We start from the raw sequence: 21,929 nt of genomic DNA, 5'->3' as shown, positions 1-21,929 counted from the left end.
TCAAGTGATAATGTTTTATTATCATACTAGCCAATGGATGGTTACCAGGAACTACAACTGGATGTTTAGCGTCCATAATGAGAGATGCATTTACCAGTCGTCCTCCAATCCTGATGAGTCCATCTGCTCCTAGTTGAGGGTTGAACCATTTCAATTTGGATGATGCAGCAACGGGTTGGTTACGTTGAAGTGCCTTAAGTTCTGACTTAAAGCATTCGTGTTGAGCGAGTCGACACAGCTGATCCTCTGCATCTCTCAGATCTGCAGTGGTTAGACCAATTCTATCATAACTGCGTCAATTGTGTCGCCGATTGAAAAACTGGATCCAGTTTGCCATTATCCGTCGAAGTTTTGAATACGATGAATAAAGCGAAAATATTCTATGTGGTGTCACATCCACTACTGGATACGCTAATAGTAACGCTCGCTGTTCTTCATTGGCATCCTGACTGTCATATGATAGTGGTGTAAGTGGCCATTCATGTTGCGGTGAACGCATCCAACTTGGACCATGCCACCATAAAGAACTGTTGAGAAGATCGATGCAGGAACATCCTCTTGAAGCCAGATCTGCAGGATTTTCCACTCCAGAAATATGTCGCCAACTGCTGCCCTGAGTCATCTGTTGTATTTGAAACACTCGATTTCCAACAAATGGCTTCCATCGGCTGGGAGGAGATCGAAGCCAATGTATCACGGTCATTGAGTCGGTCCAGAACACAGCAGGATACGTGTATGCTACTGCCCTTTTTACTCGTTCATAAAGTTGTCCAGACAGCTGAGCAGCGCATAACTCTAAGCGGGCTATGGAATGTTTCACCTTCAGTGGAGCAACCTTTGTTTTTGATGCAAATAGCTGAATGTTGATGTCGCCAGCTTCGTTGGTGCTCCTTAGATAGCAACACGCACCGTAGCCTTGTTCCGAGGCATCGCAAAAAAAGTGAAGCTGAACTTCAATAGAATCTGCTGCCACCGCTACCCTCGGAATCGTCAAATGTTTGAGATGGATTAGCTGGGACTGGAACTGTATCCACTGTTGTTGTAATGACAGTGGGAGCTCATCATCCCATCCTCACAGTTGGGAGTCATCCTTCTTGAGACTCCATATTTGTTGTAATAGTTGCTTCGCAACGGCCTTTACAGGATCAATGATGCCAAGCGGGTCGTATATGCGAGCTATACATGAAGCCACCTTTCGTTTGGTGAATAATCCTTTCGGTTCTATTTCACCAACTTTGAATTGAAGTTCATCTGTTGAAGGTCTCCACACTACGTCCAACGTTGACAGGGGCCCTTCGCTGTCTATTGATGTGAACGGGCTTGATGCTAGATTACTGTCATCTAATCCAGCAAGCACAGAGGGTTCGTTGGAGGCCCATTTCCGGAGAGGAAATCCTCCCTTTTGGTAAAGTTGTTCTATCTCATTCTGTAAGCGCCTAGCTTGCTTCACAGAATCTGCTCCAGAAACAAAATCATCTACGTAGAAGTCGGATGCACGCGCTGCAGCTACTTGAAACTGTTGTCCATGGTCTTCGCAAGTCTGTTGCAATGATCGTATGGCCAAGAATGGAGCTGATGCTGTTGCATATGTCACTGTGTTTAGTTTATACTCCTGAAAAGGGTCGTCAGGTGAAGTGCGCCATAAAATCCGTTGTAATGCACGATTTGCTGGATGCATCCACACTTGCCGGTACATCTTGGCCACATCTGCCGTCAGTGCGATGGTATACGTTTGAAACCGTAACAAAATGGATGTTGCATCTTGTTGGATGGTCGGTCCGACCATCAGTGTGTCATTCAGAGACAATCCGTTACTGGACTTGCTTGATGCGTCAAAAACGACTCGATATTTAGTTTTAGTACTATCGACCTTAAAAACCGGGTGGTGTGGAAGGTAAAAGGTTTCACCAGTTGATTCATCTGCTGGCACTTTGCACATATGCCCCATACGCTGATACTCGTCCATGAACTCTATGTATGCCTTTCGAGTTTCTGGTTTCCTCTGGAGACGACGTTCAATAACCAGAAACCGCCGCAAAGCAATCACTTTGGAGTCTCCTAGCTTTCCAGACATTTGTGATTTCCTTGGTAGTCGGACGATGTATTTCTCGTTTTCGTTGCGAGTAGTTGTTTTACGATAAAAATCTTCGCAAGCTCGTTCTTCCAAACTCCAGTTAGGCTCATCATTCAGTTCCTCAATGTCAAAGAATTTCTTCATCAGATCGTCGATTGCTGTCATGCACACAATTGGCTCGACAGATATTTCAACAAGAGCAGTTCCACTCACGATCCAGCCGAATTTCGACTCTTGAAGTATCGGACGATGCTTACCAAATGATACACGACGCTCCTTCAACAACTCGTAGAACATCTCGGCACCAAGCATGATGTCCACACTTCCAGGCTGATTAAACGTCGGATCTGCCAAAATGTATTCAGCCGGGATGTTCCAGTTGCTGATGTTTACCGGCCGAGTTGGTAAATTTGCCGTAGGTTTGGGCAAAACCAGTAAATTGACGAAAAACGTATCGTCGGAGCAGCGGGATCGAATTGTGGCTCCTACAGCATGTTGGACGTTGATGTTTGAGCTGCCACCAATGCCCGATAGAGGAATGTTGACAAGTTTCCTTGGCAACCGCAGTAGTTGGGCCAATCTACCAGACACGAAGTTCGATTGCGAGCCGCTATCCAGTAGTGCTCGCGCATGATGCTCAATCCCTTGGTCGTCCATGATGTTGATGATCACTGTAGATAACAGGACAGTGGAGGTAGCCTCTCCATTCACAGTCAAGGCAACCTGAGGTGAAAACTGGCTTCTGGTCGGCTGTGATGTAGTTGCAACGGCTTGGGACGACTGCGTGGAGGCAGATGGCACATTTCTGTCCTTGCCATATCGTTGTTCAGCTCGATATGAAGAAGCGTGTGATGACGTCTGTTGCAGTGGCGACATTTTTTCTTCGAGTCGCACTTGGATGATGAATGTCCGGAACCAAGGCAATTGTAGCATAAATGAAGTGATTGTGCCTTCGCCTGTTTCTCACCTACGGAGAGCTTGAGAAAATCAGGACACAAGGAAATGGAATGCTGATTGCCACGACAAAGTTTACAGGCTTGTACCGATGATGTCTAAGCTTTAGCACCTGCCACCTTGCCTTTCTCGCCTTTGCCTGGAGCACACTGGTCTAGCACATCACATTGCCTGCACAAAAATTCGAGCGTAGACTTCAATTCGGGAAACTGCCCTCGGGTCATTGTCCGTTCCCACAGCTTCCTTGTTTCTGCATCGAAACATGATGCCAAGATGTGGGTCATGATCAAATCGCTGGTACCGTCGATCTCCTTTTTCATGTAAGACAGTCCGTCTACATGAGTTTTACACGTCTCCATTAAATCACGCAGTCCACGTGCAGATTCTCTGGCGAGGGGTTTCATTTGAAGCAATCCCGAAATATGTCCGTCAACAATTACGCGAGGATTTTCGTAACGGTCCTCTAGTATCTACCAAGCACTGACGAAATTGTTACCGGCGATGATGCTTGCATTTAAGATGCCACTTGCATTGCCGACCAAAGCCGACCAAAGGTGATGAAGCTTGACAGCATCAGATGCACCAGATTGCTGCACAATGTCCGAAAACATTGATTTGAATTTAGGCCACTGGGAGTACGTTCCATCGAACGTTGGCATGGGAATGTTAAGATGGTGCGACGGTGCTATTACCACTGGATTCACCGGAGCAGATGCGGCACTTGGTGTCCCACGTACAATCAATGTGTCTAATTGAATGCAAATCTTCGAGTATGCTTCGTCTTCAGCAAAGTCGAATTCCATGTCAGCGAGAGCTAGGGCAATTTCTTTTTCAAATATTGCATTCTGCTTGGCTTTTAAATCGTTCAAATATTGCCACTTGACGTAATGGGTAGATGCCGTGATTGGATTTGCTGTGACTTCTTCCAGTAGCTGAATGAGTTTGCGTTACAAAATGCAGAAGCCTTAAGCTCTCTTTGTGTGGCGGAAGATTCATCGTCCCCATAGTGGTACATTTGTTCAGTAACGATAGCTTGGGATGCAGATTTTTGTGCAGCTAGCGATGCAGTTTGTGGTGCAGTTGATAGTGCAGTGGGTGGTGCAGCTTGTGGTACCGCTTGTGGTGCACCCTGTGCTTCTTCTTGTGATGCAGGATCTTCTACACGCTGCGATGTGGATCGAGTTGTCGGCATGATGAATTGTAGATGCTTTTCCTACTGATATCGTGATGAACAGGCAAGGCGATGTCTAATACACCGCAAAATTGACGATAGGAGTTGCTCGTTTGTGGAAGTCTTCCTCGTTGGGCCAAGCTTTGTGCCGTTGTCCAATACAACGCACTCTCAGGGATGAATTGGCTGACAGTGGATGTCTTCCTCGTTGGGCCAAGCTTTGTGCCGTTGTCCAATACAACGCACTCTCAGGGATGAATTGGCCGACAGTGGATGTCCTCCTCGTTGGGCCACGCTGTACGCCGTTGTCCAATACAACGTTGTTTTAGGGATGAGATGGCCGCCAGTGGATGTCTTCCTCGCTGGGCCACGCCGTATGCCGTTGACCAATACAACGCAGTTTAAGGGATGAGATGGCCGCAAGTGGATGTCTTCCTCGCTGGGCCACGCCGTATGCCGTTGTCTAATACAACGCACCTCAGTTCACTGGTTCACTCTTACTTTACCGGCCTGGCCGGCATCCGATTCGAAGGACCAAAATGTGTAGGATTGCGCCTTACACTAGATTACCTTAAACTCGCGATTCGAGTTTCAAAGGGAGCAAAAATCAGCACGATACCAAATACACCTGAGAGCTCTGACAAGTGTCAAGTAAGAGCACTCGATTTCGTTCTTCGCTGATTTTGGCGGCACACGAGGGGGTTTTAATTTCAACTTCCAAAAACAACAAACACACGACGGAGCTCGTGGGTACTCACGAAGGAAAAATCACTCAAATTAGAGCGAGAGACAGATAGAGAAAGCGAAAGGTCAATATAAAATCTTCGGCTTTTGACCGTTGGGTCCAGAGAGGACGCATCTACCAACGGATCGGAAAGTAGTAAAATTCCCTCTTATCTCTTCTTTCCCTCCTTTCCCTTCTTTTCCTCCTTCCCAACCTTTCCTTCCTTTCCCTCCTTTCCCTCCTTTCTCTCCTTTCCCACCAATCCCCCCTTTCTCTCCTTTCCCTCTGTGTAGGATTGCGCCTTACACTAGATTACCTTAAACTCGCGATTCGAGTTTCAAAGGGAGCAAAAATCAGCACGATACCAAATACACCTGAGAGCGCTGACAAGTGTCAAGTAAGAGCTACCCGCCAAGGACTCTGTAAAAGATTTGCCAGCTGGGTGATTTGAAGATGTAGAACAATAAATTCTGACTCCACAATCTGTGTTGTTAACTGAATTCTGCATATATTTCTTCGGGTACTTATTACAAAGTGCTGTGCTCCGTTAGCGATGTTTACATTTTGGGGTTTATACGCTGGCTTAATTTCCCCTCTTTCCGTGAACATACAAATGTTTCCTAATTGTTAGTCAATACATCACCCATGTTTTACATAACTAATCACGCAGATGGCGCTACTGTGAAGTGTGGAATAGTTGTGTCATTGCCTCGAGATAGCACTGCTATTGGTTTTACGGCTTACTTCACGTGTACAACAAATTGCCTACATTTTGGCGCATCTAAATCATAAAAATTCTGCCACCTTAAATTGGAATCAATTTAACTTGGGTTGGGCAACACGCATAATTTAACTATTGGTCTTATTATTGTTGTACCCTTACTGTTAATCAATGTAGCTACTCTTGAATGACCATCCTTTCCTGTATATAATTTAATAATTCGTGCCAATGGCCATCTACAAGGTGGAGTATTTTCTTCTCTAATCAACACTAACGTTCCTATTTCGAAGTTCTGCTCAGTGCCCTTGAACCATTTTGATCTACTTTGTAATGAATGGAGATACTCGTTGTGCCAACGATCCCAAAACCGCCGCTTGAGTTGTTGCACTTGCCGCCAATGGTTGAGACGGTTCTCTGGAATGTTTGTTGAGATGATGTCTGGAACATCCTTCATGAGTGTACCGATCAAAAAATGGCCTGATGTCAGCGCATTTACATCCGAGGGATCATCGGTAAGAGCAGTGATAGGGCGGGAGTTAAGACAACATTCAATTTCTGCTAAAACCGTTGTCATGTCCTCAAACGAAAGAGTTGATGCCCCGAGGACCCGTACCAGATGCGTCTTCATCGATTTTACTGCTGCCTCCCACAATCCGCCGAAATGTGGGGCTCGAGGAGGGATGAATTTCCAAGTAATTCCATGCTCCAGTGTCCAAGAAGTGATGGGTGGCAAGCGTTGCTCGGAATGCAACATTGTGTACACTTCGTTGAGATGATTATTAGCGCCCTTAAAGTTGGTGGTGTTGTCTGAATGGATCTCCGAAGGTAGTCCCCGGCGGGCCACAAAACGACGTAGTGCAGAGAGGAAGGCTTCAGTCGTCAAGTTGAATACCAGTTCAATGTGTACTGCACGGGTGATGAAACACACGAAGATCGCTGTATACGCCTTTGTGGGGACTGCCCGGCGGTGGGTACCTTTCACCAAAAGAGGTCCGCAATAGTCGACACCGCTTATCAAAAACGGTCTTGCAGCATTTACTCTGCCGGATAGCAGATCTCCCATGAGAGTATTTGTTGGGGGCGGCCGAGCACGGAAGCACGTATAACACTCGTGATGAATTTTTCGTGCCAAATTACGCCCATTGATGATCCAGAATCGTTGCCGGCTGATACTTAACATTAATTGCGGTGGAGCATGCAATTGTGTCAAGTGATAATGTTTTATTATCATACTAGCCAATGGATGGTTACCAGGAACTACAACTGGATGTTTAGCGTCCATAATGAGAGATGCATTTACCAGTCGTCCTCCAATCCTGATGAGTTCATCTGCTCCTAGTTGAGGGTTGAACCATTTCAATTTGGATGATGCAGCAACGGGTTGGTTACGTTGAAGTGCCTTAAGTTCTGACTTAAAGCATTCGTGTTGAGCGAGTCGACACAGCTGATCCTCTGCATCTCTCAGATCTGCAGTGGTTAGACCAATTCTATCATAACTGCGTCAATTGTGTCGCCGATTGAAAAACTGGATCCAGTTTGCCATTATCCGTCGAAGTTTTGAATACGATGAATAAAGCGAAAATATTCTATGTGGTGTCACATCCACTACTGGATACGCTAATAGTAACGCTCGCTGTTCTTCATTGGCATCCTGACTGTCATATGATAGTGGTGTAAGTGGCCATTCATGTTGCGGTGAACGCATCCAACTTGGACCATGCCACCATAAAGAACTGTTGAGAAGATCGATGCAGGAACATCCTCTTGAAGCCAGATCTGCAGGATTTTCCACTCCAGAAATATGTCGCCAACTGCTGCCCTGAGTCATCTGTTGTATTTGAAACACTCGATTTCCAACAAATGGCTTCCATCGGCTGGGAGGAGATCGAAGCCAATGTATCACGGTCATTGAGTCGGTCCAGAACACAGCAGGATACGTGTATGCTACTGCCCTTTTTACTCGTTCATAAAGTTGTCCAGACAGCTGAGCAGCGCATAACTCTAAGCGGGCTATGGAATGTTTCACCTTCAGTGGAGCAACCTTTGTTTTTGATGCAAATAGCTGAATGTTGATGTCGCCAGCTTCGTTGATGCTCCTTAGATAGCAACACGCACCGTAGCCTTGTTCCGAGGCATCGCAAAAAAAGTGAAGCTGAACTTCAATAGAATCTGCTGCCACCGCTACCCTCGGAATCGTCAAATGTTTGAGATGGATTAGCTGGGACTGGAACTGTATCCACTGTTGTTGTAATGACAGTGGGAGCTCATCATCCCATCCTCACAGTTGGGAGTCATCCTTCTTGAGACTCCATATTTGTTGTAATAGTTGCTTCGCAACGGCCTTTACAGGATCAATGATGCCAAGCGGGTCGTATATGCGAGCTATACATGAAGCCACCTTTCGTTTGGTGAATAATCCTTTCGGTTCTATTTCACCAACTTTGAATTGAAGTTCATCTGTTGAAGGTCTCCACACTACGTCCAACGTTGACAGGGGCCCTTCGCTGTCTATTGATGTGAACGGGCTTGATGCTAGATTACTGTCATCTAATCCAGCAAGCACAGAGGGTTCGTTGGAGGCCCATTTCCGGAGAGGAAATCCTCCCTTTTGGTAAAGTTGTTCTATCTCATTCTGTAAGCGCCTAGCTTGCTTCACAGAATCTGCTCCAGAAACAAAATCATCTACGTAGAAGTCGGATGCACGCGCTGCAGCTACTTGAAACTGTTGTCCATGGTCTTCGCAAGTCTGTTGCAATGATCGTATGGCCAAGAATGGAGCTGATGCTGTTGCATATGTCACTGTGTTTAGTTTATACTCCTGAAAAGGGTCGTCAGGTGAAGTGCGCCATAAAATCCGTTGTAATGCACGATTTGCTGGATGCATCCACACTTGCCGGTACATCTTGGCCACATCTGCCGTCAGTGCGATGGTATACGTTTGAAACCGTAACAAAATGGATGTTGCATCTTGTTGGATGGTCGGTCCGACCATCAGTGTGTCATTCAGAGACAATCCGTTACTGGACTTGCTTGATGCGTCAAAAACGACTCGATATTTAGTTTTAGTACTATCGACCTTAAAACCGGTGGTGTGGAAGGTAAAAGGTTTCACCAGTTGATTCATCTGCTGGCACTTTGCACATATGCCCCATACGCTGATACTCGTCCATGAACTCTATGTATGCCTTTCGAGTTTCTGGTTTCCTCTGGAGACGACGTTCAATAACCAGAAACCGCCGCAAAGCAATCACTTTGGAGTCTCCTAGCTTTCCAGACATTTGTGATTTCCTTGGTAGTCGGACGATGTATTTCTCGTTTTCGTTGCGAGTAGTTGTTTTACGATAAAAATCTTCGCAAGCTCGTTCTTCCAAACTCCAGTTAGGCTCATCATTCAGTTCCTCAATGTCAAAGAATTTCTTCATCAGATCGTCGATTGCTGTCATGCACACAATTGGCTCGACAGATATTTCAACAAGAGCAGTTCCACTCACGATCCAGCCGAATTTCGACTCTTGAAGTATCGGACGATGCTTACCAAATGATACACGACGCTCCTTCAACAACTCGTAGAACATCTCGGCACCAAGCATGATGTCCACACTTCCAGGCTGATTAAACGTCGGATCTGCCAAAATGTATTCAGCCGGGATGTTCCAGTTGCTGATGTTTACCGGCCGAGTTGGTAAATTTGCCGTAGGTTTGGGCAAAACCAGTAAATTGACGAAAAACGTATCGTCGGAGCAGCGGGATCGAATTGTGGCTCCTACAGCATGTTGGACGTTGATGTTTGAGCTGCCACCAATGCCCGATAGAGGAATGTTGACAAGTTTCCTTGGCAACCGCAGTAGTTGGGCCAATCTACCAGACACGAAGTTCGATTGCGAGCCGCTATCCAGTAGTGCTCGCGCATGATGCTCAATCCCTTGGTCGTCCATGATGTTGATGATCACTGTAGATAACAGGACAGTGGAGGTAGCCTCTCCATTCACAGTCAAGGCAACCTGAGGTGAAAACTGGCTTCTGGTCGGCTGTGATGTAGTTGCAACGGCTTGGGACGACTGCGTGGAGGCAGATGGCACATTTTCTGTCCTTGCCATATCGTTGTTCAGCTCGATATGAAGAAGCGTGTGATGACGTCTGTTGCAGTGGCGACATTTTTTCTTCGAGTCGCACTTGGATGATGAATGTCCGGAACCAAGGCAATTGTAGCATAAATGAAGTGATTGTGCCTTCGCCTGTTTCTCACCTACGGAGAGCTTGAGAAATCAGGACACAAGGAAATGGAATGCTGATTGCCACGACAAAGTTTACAGGCTTGTACCGATGATGTCTAAGCTTTAGCACCTGCCACCTTGCCTTTCTCGCCTTTGCCTGGAGCACACTGGTCTAGCACATCACATTGCCTGCACAAAAATTCGAGCGTAGACTTCAATTCGGGAAACTGCCCTCGGGTCATTGTCCGTTCCCACAGCTTCCTTGTTTCTGCATCGAAACATGATGCCAAGATGTGGGTCATGATCAAATCGCTGGTACCGTCGATCTCCTTTTTCATGTAAGACAGTCCGTCTACATGAGTTTTACACGTCTCCATTAAATCACGCAGTCCACGTGCAGATTCTCTGGCGAGGGGTTTCATTTGAAGCAATCCCGAAATATGTCCGTCAACAATTACGCGAGGATTTTCGTAACGGTCCTCTAGTATCTACCAAGCACTGACGAAATTGTTACCGGCGATGATGCTTGCATTTAAGATGCCACTTGCATTGCCGACCAAAGCCGACCAAAGGTGATGAAGCTTGACAGCATCAGATGCACCAGATTGCTGCACAATGTCCGAAAACATTGATTTGAATTTAGGCCACTGGGAGTACGTTCCATCGAACGTTGGCATGGGAATGTTAAGATGGTGCGACGGTGCTATTACCACTGGATTCACCGGAGCAGATGCGGCACTTGGTGTCCCACGTACAATCAATGTGTCTAATTGAATGCAAATCTTCGAGTATGCTTCGTCTTCAGCAAAGTCGAATTCCATGTCAGCGAGAGCTAGGGCAATTTCTTTTTCAAATATTGCATTCTGCTTGGCTTTTAAATCGTTCAAATATTGCCACTTGACGTAATGGGTAGATGCCGTGATTGGATTTGCTGTGACTTCTTCCAGTAGCTGAATGAGTTTGCGTTACAAAATGCAGAAGCCTTAAGCTCTCTTTGTGTGGCGGAAGATTCATCGTCCCCATAGTGGTACATTTGTTCAGTAACGATAGCTTGGGATGCAGATTTTTGTGCAGCTAGCGATGCAGTTTGTGGTGCAGTTGATAGTGCAGTGGGTGGTGCAGCTTGTGGTACCGCTTGTGGTGCACCCTGTGCTTCTTCTTGTGATGCAGGATCTTCTACACGCTGCGATGTGGATCGAGTTGTCGGCATGATGAATTGTAGATGCTTTTCCTACTGATATCGTGATGAACAGGCAAGGCGATGTCTAATACACCGCAAAATTGACGATAGGAGTTGCTCGTTTGTGGAAGTCTTCCTCGTTGGGCCAAGCTTTGTGCCGTTGTCCAATACAACGCACTCTCAGGGATGAATTGGCTGACAGTGGATGTCTTCCTCGTTGGGCCAAGCTTTGTGCCGTTGTCCAATACAACGCACTCTCAGGGATGAATTGGCCGACAGTGGATGTCCTCCTCGTTGGGCCACGCTGTACGCCGTTGTCCAATACAACGTTGTTTTAGGGATGAGATGGCCGCCAGTGGATGTCTTCCTCGCTGGGCCACGCCGTATGCCGTTGTCCAATACAACGCACCTCAGTTCACTGGTTCACTCTTACTTTACCGGCCTGGCCGGCATCCGATTCGAAGGACCAAAATGTGTAGGATTGCGCCTTACACTAGATTACCTTAAACTCGCGATTCGAGTTTCAAAGGGAGCAAAAATCAGCACGATACCAATACACCTGAGAGCGCTGACAAGTGTCAAGTAAGAGCTACCCGCCAAGGACTCTGTAAAAGATTTGCCAGCTGGGTGATTTGAAGATGTAGAACAATAATTCTGACTCCACAATCTGTGCTGTTAACTGAATTCTGCATATATTTCTTCGGGTACTTATTACAAAGTGCTGTGCTCCGTTAGCGATGTTTACATTTTGGGGTTTATACGCTGGCTTAATTCCCCTCTTTCCGTGAACATACAAATGTTTCCTAATTGTTAGTCAATACATCACCCATGTTTTACATAACTAATCACGCAGATGGCGCTACTGTGAAGTGTGGAATAGTTGTGTCATTGCCTCGAGATGGCACTGCTATTGGTTTTACGGCATACTTTACGTGTACAACAAATTGCCTACATTTTGGCGCATTTAAATCCTAAACACCCTCCTTTCCCTCCTTTCTCTCCTTTTCCTCTTTTCCCTCCATTCCTTACTTTCCTTACTTTCCTTACTTTCCCTCCTTTCCCTCCTTTTCCTTCTTTCCCTCCTTTCCCTCCTTTCACTTCTTTCCTACCTTACCCTCCTTTCCTTCCTTTCCTTTCTTTCCCTCCTTTCTCTACTTTCCTTCCTTTCCCTTCTTTCCCACCTTTCCCTTCTTTCCTTCTTTCCCTGCTTTCCCTCCTTTCCCTCCTTTTCCTCAATTCCCTCCTTTCCATCTGTGTAGGATTGCGCCCAACACTAGATAGTTAAACTCGCGACTCGAGTTTTCTATGGGAGCAAAAATCAGCACAGTTACCATATTCACCGGAGAGCGCTAACAAGTGTCAAGCAAGAGCTACCCGCCAAGGACTCTATGCAAGATTTGCTAGCAAGGTGATATGAAGATGTAGAAATAAATTCAAGCTCCAAATCTGTGCTGTTAACTAAATTCTGCATGTATTTCTTGGGGTACTTATTACAACGTGCTGTGTTCCGGTAGCGATGTTTACATTTTTGGGTTTGTACGCTGGCTTCATTTCCCCTCTTTTCCGTGGACATACAAATGTTTCCTAATTATTAGTCAAGACACCACCCTTTGACCCCATGATTTGCATAACTAACTACGTAGATGGCGCTATTGTGAAAAGGGGAGTAGTTGTGTCATTGCCTTGAGATGGCGCTGCTATTGGTTTTATGGCTTAACTACGGTGTAAATCAAATTGCATATATTTTGGCGCATTTCAATCCTAAACATCCTGCCACCTTAAATTGGAACAATTTAATTTCATGCAAGTCCTTAAGCAAAATAATCTCGCCCTTTGCTAGATCTACCCTGATTCTTGAAATGTCTGTACCTTTAGTTCAATATGAAAGATCAATAACTCTGTGAAATAATGACAAAATGCATGTAAAATGGCACACGTGTGCACGACGAAATTGATCTACGTATCAATTATAGTGATGTTCCCAATCGTGCCCAAAGTTCCCAATCGTGGTTTCTTGGTATACCCGTTGCTGATATGATGCCACCAAAGTCACTGCCACCAAGACAGACTGCGGTAGAATCACTTGTAGATGTCTCAGCTGCTCTCTCTGATGATTTAGGATAGATGACGTCAGCTACGGATGCTCCTTCTCGTTTGGCCCGTCCGACCCTTAACTCGTCATTCTGAATTTCGATTACTCCGTTTCGCAGGCCACTTTGAAGATCACTACGATGTCTGATGACTGCGTTGCTGACAACTGGATGATGTGACAAGGACATTTCAGCGTTGTCCTCTGCTGCCACCATGCTCAAGTTATCCGTGATTAAAGCTGTTGCACACACTACTGGATCAGATGCTGGTTCGATGAGTGCATTGCCACTGACTATCCAACCAAATTTGGATTCTTGCAATATTGGACGATGCAGACCAAATGACACGCGGCGCTCCTTCAGGAATTCGTAAAACAGTTCTGCTCCAAGGATGATGTCAACACGTCCCGGCTGGTTAAAGGTGGGATCAGCTAAGATGTAGTCTTCCGGGATGTTCCAGCTACTGATGTCTACCGGTTGGGTTGGTAAAGATGCCGACGGGGTAGCCAAGACCAACATATCCAAAGTGAAGGCGTCTTCGGAACAACGTGATCGTATTGTAGCTCTTACCGAATGTCGCACATTTATGGTTGAACTGCTACCTATGCCCGACAACGGAATGTTCACTACCTTCCGTGGCAATCGTAGCAGCTGCACTAGTCGTCCAGAAATGAAGTTCGATTGTGCGCCACTGTCTAGCAGTGCACGAGCTTGATGATTCGTTCCTTGATCGTCCACGATGTTCAAAAGCACTGTCGATAACAGGACGGTAGATTTTGCTGCTCCTTGCACACTCAAGACAATCTGAGGTAATGATGGGGTGCTTGAAGATGATGACCCTGTACCTGATGTCTCTTCTTCTTGATGTGACGCGGTTGCTACATGTTCAGAACTTGGCATTTCAACAGGTTGCTCAAAATGAAGCAACGTGTGATGATGTTTATTGCATCTACGGCATGTCCTCCTTGATTCGCATCGTCGTGAAGAGTGACCAGCTCCAAGGTAATTGTAACAAAGACGAAGTTCTTGAGCCTTGATCTGTCTCTCTCGTGTTGATAACGCCAAAAACTCAGGGCAGTGAACGATGTTGTGCTGATCATCGTTGCAGAGCTTGCAGTTTTGAATGGAAGCTGTGTACACCTTGGCGCTCACCATTTTGCCTTTGTCGTCTCTTTCGCCTCTCTCAGAGGCACACTGATCCAGCACTTCGCACTGTCTGCACAAAACTCCAATGTTGTCTTCAGCTTCGGAAACTCTCCTCGGTTCATCGTCCGCTCCCACAGCTTCCTTGTTTCAGGATCGAAACATGAAGTCAAGATGTGGGTGATGATTAATTCGCTGGTTCCATCAACTTCTTTCTTCATGTAGGATAGACCATCTACATGAGTTTTACAACATTCCAACAACTCGCGCAGCCCGCGTGCAGACTCCTTGACCACGGGTTTCATCTGCAATAATCCCGCGATGTGCCTGTCCACGATCACGCGAGGATTTTCAAAGCGATCCTCCAGCAATTGCCATGCACTTGCAAAGTTGTTACCTGCGATGAGACTTGCATTCAGCACGCCACTAGCCTTTCCAATCAAGGCCTTGTTAAGGTGATGTAACTTCACCGCATCCGATGCGCTAGATTCCTTCACAATATCCAGGAACATGGCCTTGAACTTAGGCCACTGTTCATATGTTCCATCAAATGTTGGCATCGGGATGTTCAGATGATGTAATGAAGAAGATACCACGGAAGTCACTGCAGTAGCTGCAGCAATTGGAGTTCCGTGTGCTATCATGGTGTCTAACTTCATGTACATACAAGCACATGCTTCGTCGTCAGAAAAGTCGTTTTCGAGGTCTATTGGGTCCAGGGCTACTATTTTCTCAAAGATCTCTGTTTGTTTTGCTTTTAGATCTTGCAGGTAACTGTATTTCACGTTGTATGTAGTTGCATTTACTGGTGTTGTTGTGACGTCTTCCAGCAACTTTGCGAGTTTTCGCTGCTGACTAGAATGATGCAGTCGCAACATCTTCAGCTCACGTTGGTTAGTAGAAAACTCTGCATCATGGAATGATTGTTCAACAACTGCTTTCGCTTTGGACTCCATGGCTTCAGCTTGTGTTTTTGAGTGCGAGGCTTGCATCTCAGGCTGAGGTGTTGCGTTTTCTGATTGCATTGCTTGGCTTTCCGTACGCTTCGATGTGGAATGAGTTGTTGGCATTACTTAATTCGACGCTGATTTTTTGCGATACAATGATTTCCAATGAAATGTGCCAAATGATGAAATGAATCTCACGCTGAGTGAGCAGTGTGCCGTTGTCCGAGTCAACGCGCACCACGAAGGGAAGAATCGGCTGCCAGTGGATGATCCTGCGCTGGCCAGCCGTGTGCCGTTGCCCGAGTCAACGCGCACCACGAAGGGATGAGTCGGCTGCCAGTGGATGAACCTGCGCTGGCCAGCCGTGTGCCGTTGTCCGAAACAACGCGCACCACGAAGGGAAGAATCGGTTGCCAGTGAATGATCCTGCGCTGGCCAACCGTGTGCCGTTGTCCAAATCAACGCGCACCACGAAGGGATGAGTCGGCTGCCAGTGGATGAACCTGCGCTGGCCAGCCGTGTGCCGTTGACCAAATCAACGCGCACCACGAAGGGAAGAATCGGTTGCCAGTGGATGATCCTGCGCTGGCCAACCGTGTGCCGTTGTCCAAATCAACGCGCACCACGAAGGGATGAGTCGGCAGCCAGTGGATGATCCTGCGCTGGCCAGCCGTGTGCCGTTGACCAAATCAACGTGCACCACGAAGGGAAGAATCGGTTGCCAGTGGATGATCCTGCGCTGGCCAACCGTGTGCCGTTGTCCAAATCAACGCGCACCACGAAGGGATGAGTCGGCTGCCAGTGGATGAACCTGTGCTGGCCAGCCGTGTGCCGTTGTCCGAAACAACGCGCACCACGAAGGGAAGAATCGGCTGCCAGTGGATGAACCTGCGCTGGCCAGCCGTGTGCCGTTGCCCGAGTCAACGCGCACCACGAAGGGATGTTATTCATCAGATGTCGTCGTCACTGGTTCGAAGAATGTTTACCGCCATGTTTGGCATGTCTTCACTTTTTCACTGTTACTTCACTTTACTACGTAACATACCGGAATTTCAGGGTTTCCGGCTATCCGGTTCGAAGGACCAAAATGTGTAGGATTGCGCCCTACACTAGATAGTTAAACTCGCGACTCGAGTTTTCTATGGGAGCAAAAATCAGCACAGTTACCATATTCACCGGAGAGCGCTAACAAGTGTCAAGCAAGAGCTACCCGCCAAGGACTCTATGCAAGATTTGCTAGCAAGGTGATATGAAGATGTAGAAATAAATTCAAGCTCCAAAATCTGTGCTGTTAACTAAATTCTGCATGTATTTCTTGGGGTACTTATTACAACGTGCTGTGTTCCGGTAGCGATGTTTACATTTTTGGGTTTGTACGCTGGCTTCATTTCCCCTCTTTCCGTGGACATACAAATGTTTCCTAATTATTAGTCAAGACACCACCCTTTGACCCCATGATTTGCATAACTAACTACGTAGATGGCGCTATTGTGAAAAGGGGAGTAGTTGTGTCATTGCCTTGAGATGGCGCTGCTATTGGTTTTATGGCTTAACTACGGTGTAAATCAAATTGCATATATTTTGGCGCATTTCAATCCTAAACACCATCCTTTTTCTGCTTTACATCTTTTCCCTCCTTTTCATAATTTCCCTCGTTTCCCTGCTATCCCTCCTTTCCTCCTTTCCCTCCTTTCCCGCTAATCCCTTCTATCTCTCCATTCCCTCCATTCCCCCCTTACCCTCCATTCGCTCCTTTTCCTCCTTTCCCTTTTCCCTTCTTCCCTTTTTTCCCTCCTTCCCCTCCTTTCCCTCCTTTTCCATCTTTCGCTCTGTTCGAGCAGCTACGCGAATCGTGCAGATTTGAACTGCGGATCAGATCACATCTGCACCCGTTGATGTACACATCTCTATCGATCTTAAATTAATAAATAGAGGGCGAAAAGGCTTTTTCCCTCTCTTCATCACCAGCAATTTCTTACAAAGGCTTTGGTAATTATTAGCAGCAAAAACCAAAGAAAGAAAAGGCAACTTTATCCGAAAACTATTCGCAACGAAGCAACCTCCTTTCACTCCTTTTCCCTCCTTTCCCTCCTTTCCATCTTTTCCCTCCTTTCCCTCTTATACCTCCTTTCCCTCCTTTACCTATATTCCCTTTTTTCCTTCCTTTTCCTCCTTTCCCTCCTTTCCACCCTTTCCTTCCTTTCCCATCATTCCCACCTTTCCCTCCTTTCTCTTCTTTTCCCTTTTTCAATGCATTCCCTCCTCTCCCTCCTTTCCCTCCTTTCCATCCTCTACCTCCTCTCCCAACTTCCCCACCATACCCACCTTTACCTCCTTTCCCTCCTTTCCCTCTTTTCCCTCCTTTCCCTCCTTTCCCTCCTTTCCCTCCTTTCCCTCCTTTCCCTCCTTTTCCTCCTTTACCTTCTTTCCCTCCTTTCCCTCCTTTCCATCCTTCCCCTCCTTTCCCTCCTTTCCCTCTCTCCCCTCCTTTCCCTCCTTTTCCTCCTTTTCCTCCTTCCCCTCCTTTCCAACCTTTCCTTCTGTCACTGACGACAATTTAGACTTAAAAACAAAGCGTTGCTTGGCCAATACTTGCTGAAAAGCTACGCTATGCAACGCACTAGCGATGCGCGCTGGTTTAACGATTGAATTGAAAACATAGGCTTACACGAATATGATGATCAACGACGGTCAGCATTTGTGGAGCATAAATTTAATTGAATAAACTATTAAAGACATTCTTTGCCAAGAGCCAGTTGGTGCGATTATTATTGTGCTTAAGTCGGCGTGTACTGTGTCTGTCGTGGGTAGCTGCTCCAAAGACACTATCGTGTGCGCGATAAATGGTGGCTCCAGAGAGGACGCAACAACCTCAAATCAGTAAAAAGTATATTTTCCTATTTTCCCTCCTATCCCTCTTTTCCCTCCTTTCCCTCCTTTCCTTCCTTTATTTTCTTTCCCTACTTTCCCTCCTTTTCCATTTTTCCCTTTTTTCCCTTCTTTCCCACTATTCCCTCCTTTGCCTTCTTTTTCATCTTTCCCTCCATTCCCTCTTTTCCCTCCTTTTCCTTTATTCAATCTTACCCTGCTTTCGCTCCTTTTCCTCCTTTTCCTCCTTTCCCGCATTTACCTCCTTTCCCTGCTTTCCTTCCTTTCCCTCCTTTCCATCCTTTCCCTCCATTCACTCCTCTCCCTTCATTCCCTCCTTTTTCTTTTAACTTTTTCTTTTTGTTACTGACGACAATTTAGGCTTAAAAACAAAGCGTTGCTTGGTCAATACTTTCTGACTTGTTACGTTATGCAACGTGCAAGCGATGCCCGCAGGTTTAACGATTTAAAGGATAACATAGGCTAAGACGAATATGCTGATAGACGAGTCAGAATTTTAGAGTATAAAATCAATTGAAAAAATTACTGACGACGTTATTTGCCAACGGATCGGCAAAAAGTCTAATTCCCTCTTTCCCTCCTTTCCCTCTATTCTCTCATTTCCTTCCTTTCCTTCCTTTCCGTTCTTTCCCTCCTTTCCTTTTTTTCCTCAATTCCCTCCATTGCTTTCTATCCCTTCTTTCCTTTCTATCCCTTCTTTCCCTCCTTTCCCTCCTTTTTCTCCTTTCCCTTTTTTCCCTCCTTTCCCTCCTTTCCCTCCTTTCACTTCTTTTCCTCCTTTCCATCCTATCCCTTCTTTCCCTCCATTCCCTCCTTTGCCTTCTTTCACACCATTATCTCCTTTGCCACCTTTTTATCCTCTCCCTCCTTTCCCTTCTTTCCCTTCTTTCCATCCATTGCTTACTTTCCCTCCTTTTCATCCTTTGCCTCCTTTCCCTTCTTTCCCTCCCTTCCTTCCCTTCCCTTCCTTCCTTCCCTTCCCTTCCTTCCTCCTTCCCTCCCTTCCCTCCCTTCCCTCCCTTCCCTCCCTTCCCTCCCTTCCCTCCCTTCCCTCCCTTCCCTCCCTTCCCTCCCTTCCCTCCCTTCCCTCCCTTCCCTCCCTTCCCTCCCTTCCCACCCCTTCCCTCCCTTCCCTCCCTTCCATCCCTTCCCTCCCTTCCCTCCTTTTCTGCTTTTCCCTCCTTTCCTTACTTTCCCTCCGTTCCCTCCTTTTCCTCCTTTTCATCCTGTTTCTCCTTTCCCTCCTGTCCCACCATTTTCTCCTTTTCCTGCTTTCCCTCCTTTCCCTCTATACCCTTTTCACCCTCCTTTATCTCTTTTCCCTCCATTCTTTCCTTTCCCTCCTATGCCTCTCTTTCTTCTTTTCCCTCCTATCCATCCTTGTCCTCCTTTCTTTTCTCCTTTCCCTCTTTTCCGTCCATTCCCTCCTTTCCATTCTTCCTCTGTTCCCTCCAATCCCTCCTTCCCTTGCTTTCCCTTCTTTTCCTCCTTTCCCTCCTATTCCTGCTTTCGCTCCTTTCCTTCCTTTCCCTCCTATCCCTCCTTTTCCTTCTTTTTCTCCTATCTCTCCTTTTCCTTCTTTCCTTTGTTTTCTTCCTTCCCTCCTTTCCGTCCATTCCCTCCTTTCTCTTCATTTCCTCCTTTCCATAAATCCTCTGTTCCCTCGTTTCCCTCCTTTTCTTTCATTCCCTCCTTTCCTGCCTTTCCTCCCTTTCCCCCCATTCCCTTCTTTCCCTCCTTTCCCTGACTACCTTCCTTTGCATTCTTTACCTACTTTCCCTCCTTTTCCTCCTTTCCCTCCCTTTCCTCCTTTCCCTTCTTTTCCTTCTTATCCTCCATTCTCTCCTTTCCTTCTTTTCCCTCCTTTCCCTCCTTTCCCTCCTATCGTTCCTTTTCCTCCTTTTCCTCCTATCTCCTCTTTCCATCCTTTGCCTCCATACCCTCTTTTCCCTTCTTTCCTTTTTTTTCTTTTCCATTTTTTCCCTCCATTCTCTCCTTTCCCTCGTTTCCCCCATTTCCCCCCTTTCACGCCTTTCCCTCCTTTCCTTCCCTTCCTTCCTTTCTTTTCTTTCCCCTGTATCTCTCCATTCCCTCCTTACCCTTCTGTCTCTCCTTTCCTTCTCTTTCCCTCCTTTCCCTCCTTTCCCTCTTTTCCTTCCTTTCCCTTCTTTCCCACCTTTCCCATCGTTCCCTATCTAATAAATTAACACTTAAAAGCTGGCTGTGAAATACGGATTGCCGATAGCCGTAGAGAATAGATAAACCGTTGCGTCCTTTGCGCCAATCCATTTTCTACTGTTTATTCACTTGTCATTTCATTATATAGTTCATTTGCTAGTTCATTGCATCCTTATCCTAATAGTTCATTTTCCAATGCCCATCAGTAATCACCATTGAATCAACATCACCATTTGAAACAATTCGCGAAAACATGCAATTTCAATTAATAAAATTTTCTAAACTAACTACAATGCAATTTAATTCAATTTCCAATATTCCAGCCACCAATGAAAGTTTTTCTTTAAATTATCTGAGAAATTAAATTGTAAAGCAATAAGAAAAAGGAAGTAGTTCTGCCTAAATTCTCCTTATCAGTAAATGTTGTGCATGTCGCTTTCCCATCGGTGTGATGATGAGTGAGGTGTAGATTGTGTTGCTCTTCCTGTTGAAGTGTTTAAAGTGGTGAAAGGGTGTAAATATTGTGGAAATTTTTGTTACACATGACGGCTGAATAACAGGACTTTGATGTGTAGTGAAAATGTATCGAGAGACGATTAAAATACCCTTGATTTTAATTAATTTATTTTGTGCTGTTTCAGTAGCTGTAAGCAGTTCCAATGTGTTAGTGAACTGTACGAACGAAGCAGGATCTCCTGAAATAGCATATAACGTGTATTAGTATTAGTTGTAAGCAAAACGGGCATCGATCATTACTAATACACTCAGTGTGCTGATGAGTGTTTGTAAACACTCGTCATGAGTAGCAAGAAATGTATAAGACCGGTGTTGATTAGTGACGACCCGGTTACTTGTATGGGTATATGACATGGTCAATTTCATCGAGCTTGCACAAGGCTTACTAAGCCAGCGGCTAAGATGATTAACGACATAGTGAACGTGAAGTATTGGTGCGATGCTTGGAACAAGAAGGCTAAGGTGTATCAAAATCGGACGAAATGCTAGAAATCAAAGCGATGTTAGAAAATATTAAATTGTCAATTGTTGCTATCGAGGAGAAAATTAAAAAGAGTGTGTGTGAAGTTGTTAGCATTGGTATTACCAATATGCTGAAAACTTCGATTGATGCTCTTGAAACGAAATTGGCCAGTAGTGTTACTGATGCGGTTAACATCGGCATCTCTAGCATTGAGAAAAAAATAAATGCAAAAGTTGCATGCAATATGCCACAAAAAAACTTGGTAGAAAAATTTGATGCAACTTCCCTTAATTCGCAGAATACTGAACACACTGATTCAATAGGTACAACAGAGTCGACAACTCTAACTCGTAAAAGAAAAAGGACAAATAGTGGAAGGATGGAAACTCCTAGAAATACCAAACTTCCCAATATCTCAAAAATAGATAATCAAGTAAAAAACAATACAGGGACTTTAATAATTAAACCAAAGATAGATCAGACTTATGACAAAACTAGAAGCGACATGAGAGCAAATCTGGATCCAAGAATACATAAAATAACAAATTTCCGTAATGGTAAGTCTTCACTTTCAAATTTCCGTAACAATAAATTTCCTGGTCAAATTATTGTTGAATGGGCTTCACAAGAAGGGATTGACCATATAAGAAAGGAAATACAGACAC

The 21,929-nt window shown here is 45.7% G+C and overlaps 2 protein-coding genes across 2 annotated transcripts; both read right to left on the bottom strand.

Annotated features, from left to right (window-relative positions):
• Window positions 1–1,688: 1,688 nt before the first annotated feature.
• Window positions 1,689–2,950, bottom strand: LOC121601584 (the record flags this gene model as incomplete). Its single annotated transcript, XM_041930400.1, has 1 exon — window positions 1,689–2,950. A coding segment is annotated over exon 1 (1,262 nt), but the record flags the coding sequence as incomplete, so codon positions are not given.
• A 5,771-nt stretch (window positions 2,951–8,721) lies between these two features.
• Window positions 8,722–14,915, bottom strand: LOC121601585. Its single transcript, XM_041930401.1, has 3 exons — window positions 14,669–14,915; window positions 13,062–13,598; window positions 8,722–9,890 (listed from the first exon to the last, which is right to left on the bottom strand). Exons 1-3 carry the CDS (start codon window positions 14,913–14,915, stop codon window positions 8,722–8,724), a joined length of 1,953 nt encoding a protein of 650 aa, XP_041786335.1.
• Window positions 14,916–21,929: the final 7,014 nt, after the last annotated feature.

The sequence above is a fragment of the Anopheles merus genome, unplaced genomic scaffold (assembly GCF_017562075.2).
Source record: "Anopheles merus strain MAF unplaced genomic scaffold, AmerM5.1 LNR4000120, whole genome shotgun sequence".
Classification (NCBI taxonomy): Eukaryota; Metazoa; Arthropoda; class Insecta; order Diptera; family Culicidae; genus Anopheles; species Anopheles merus.
This window is presented reverse-complemented; position numbering and strand designations above follow the sequence as displayed.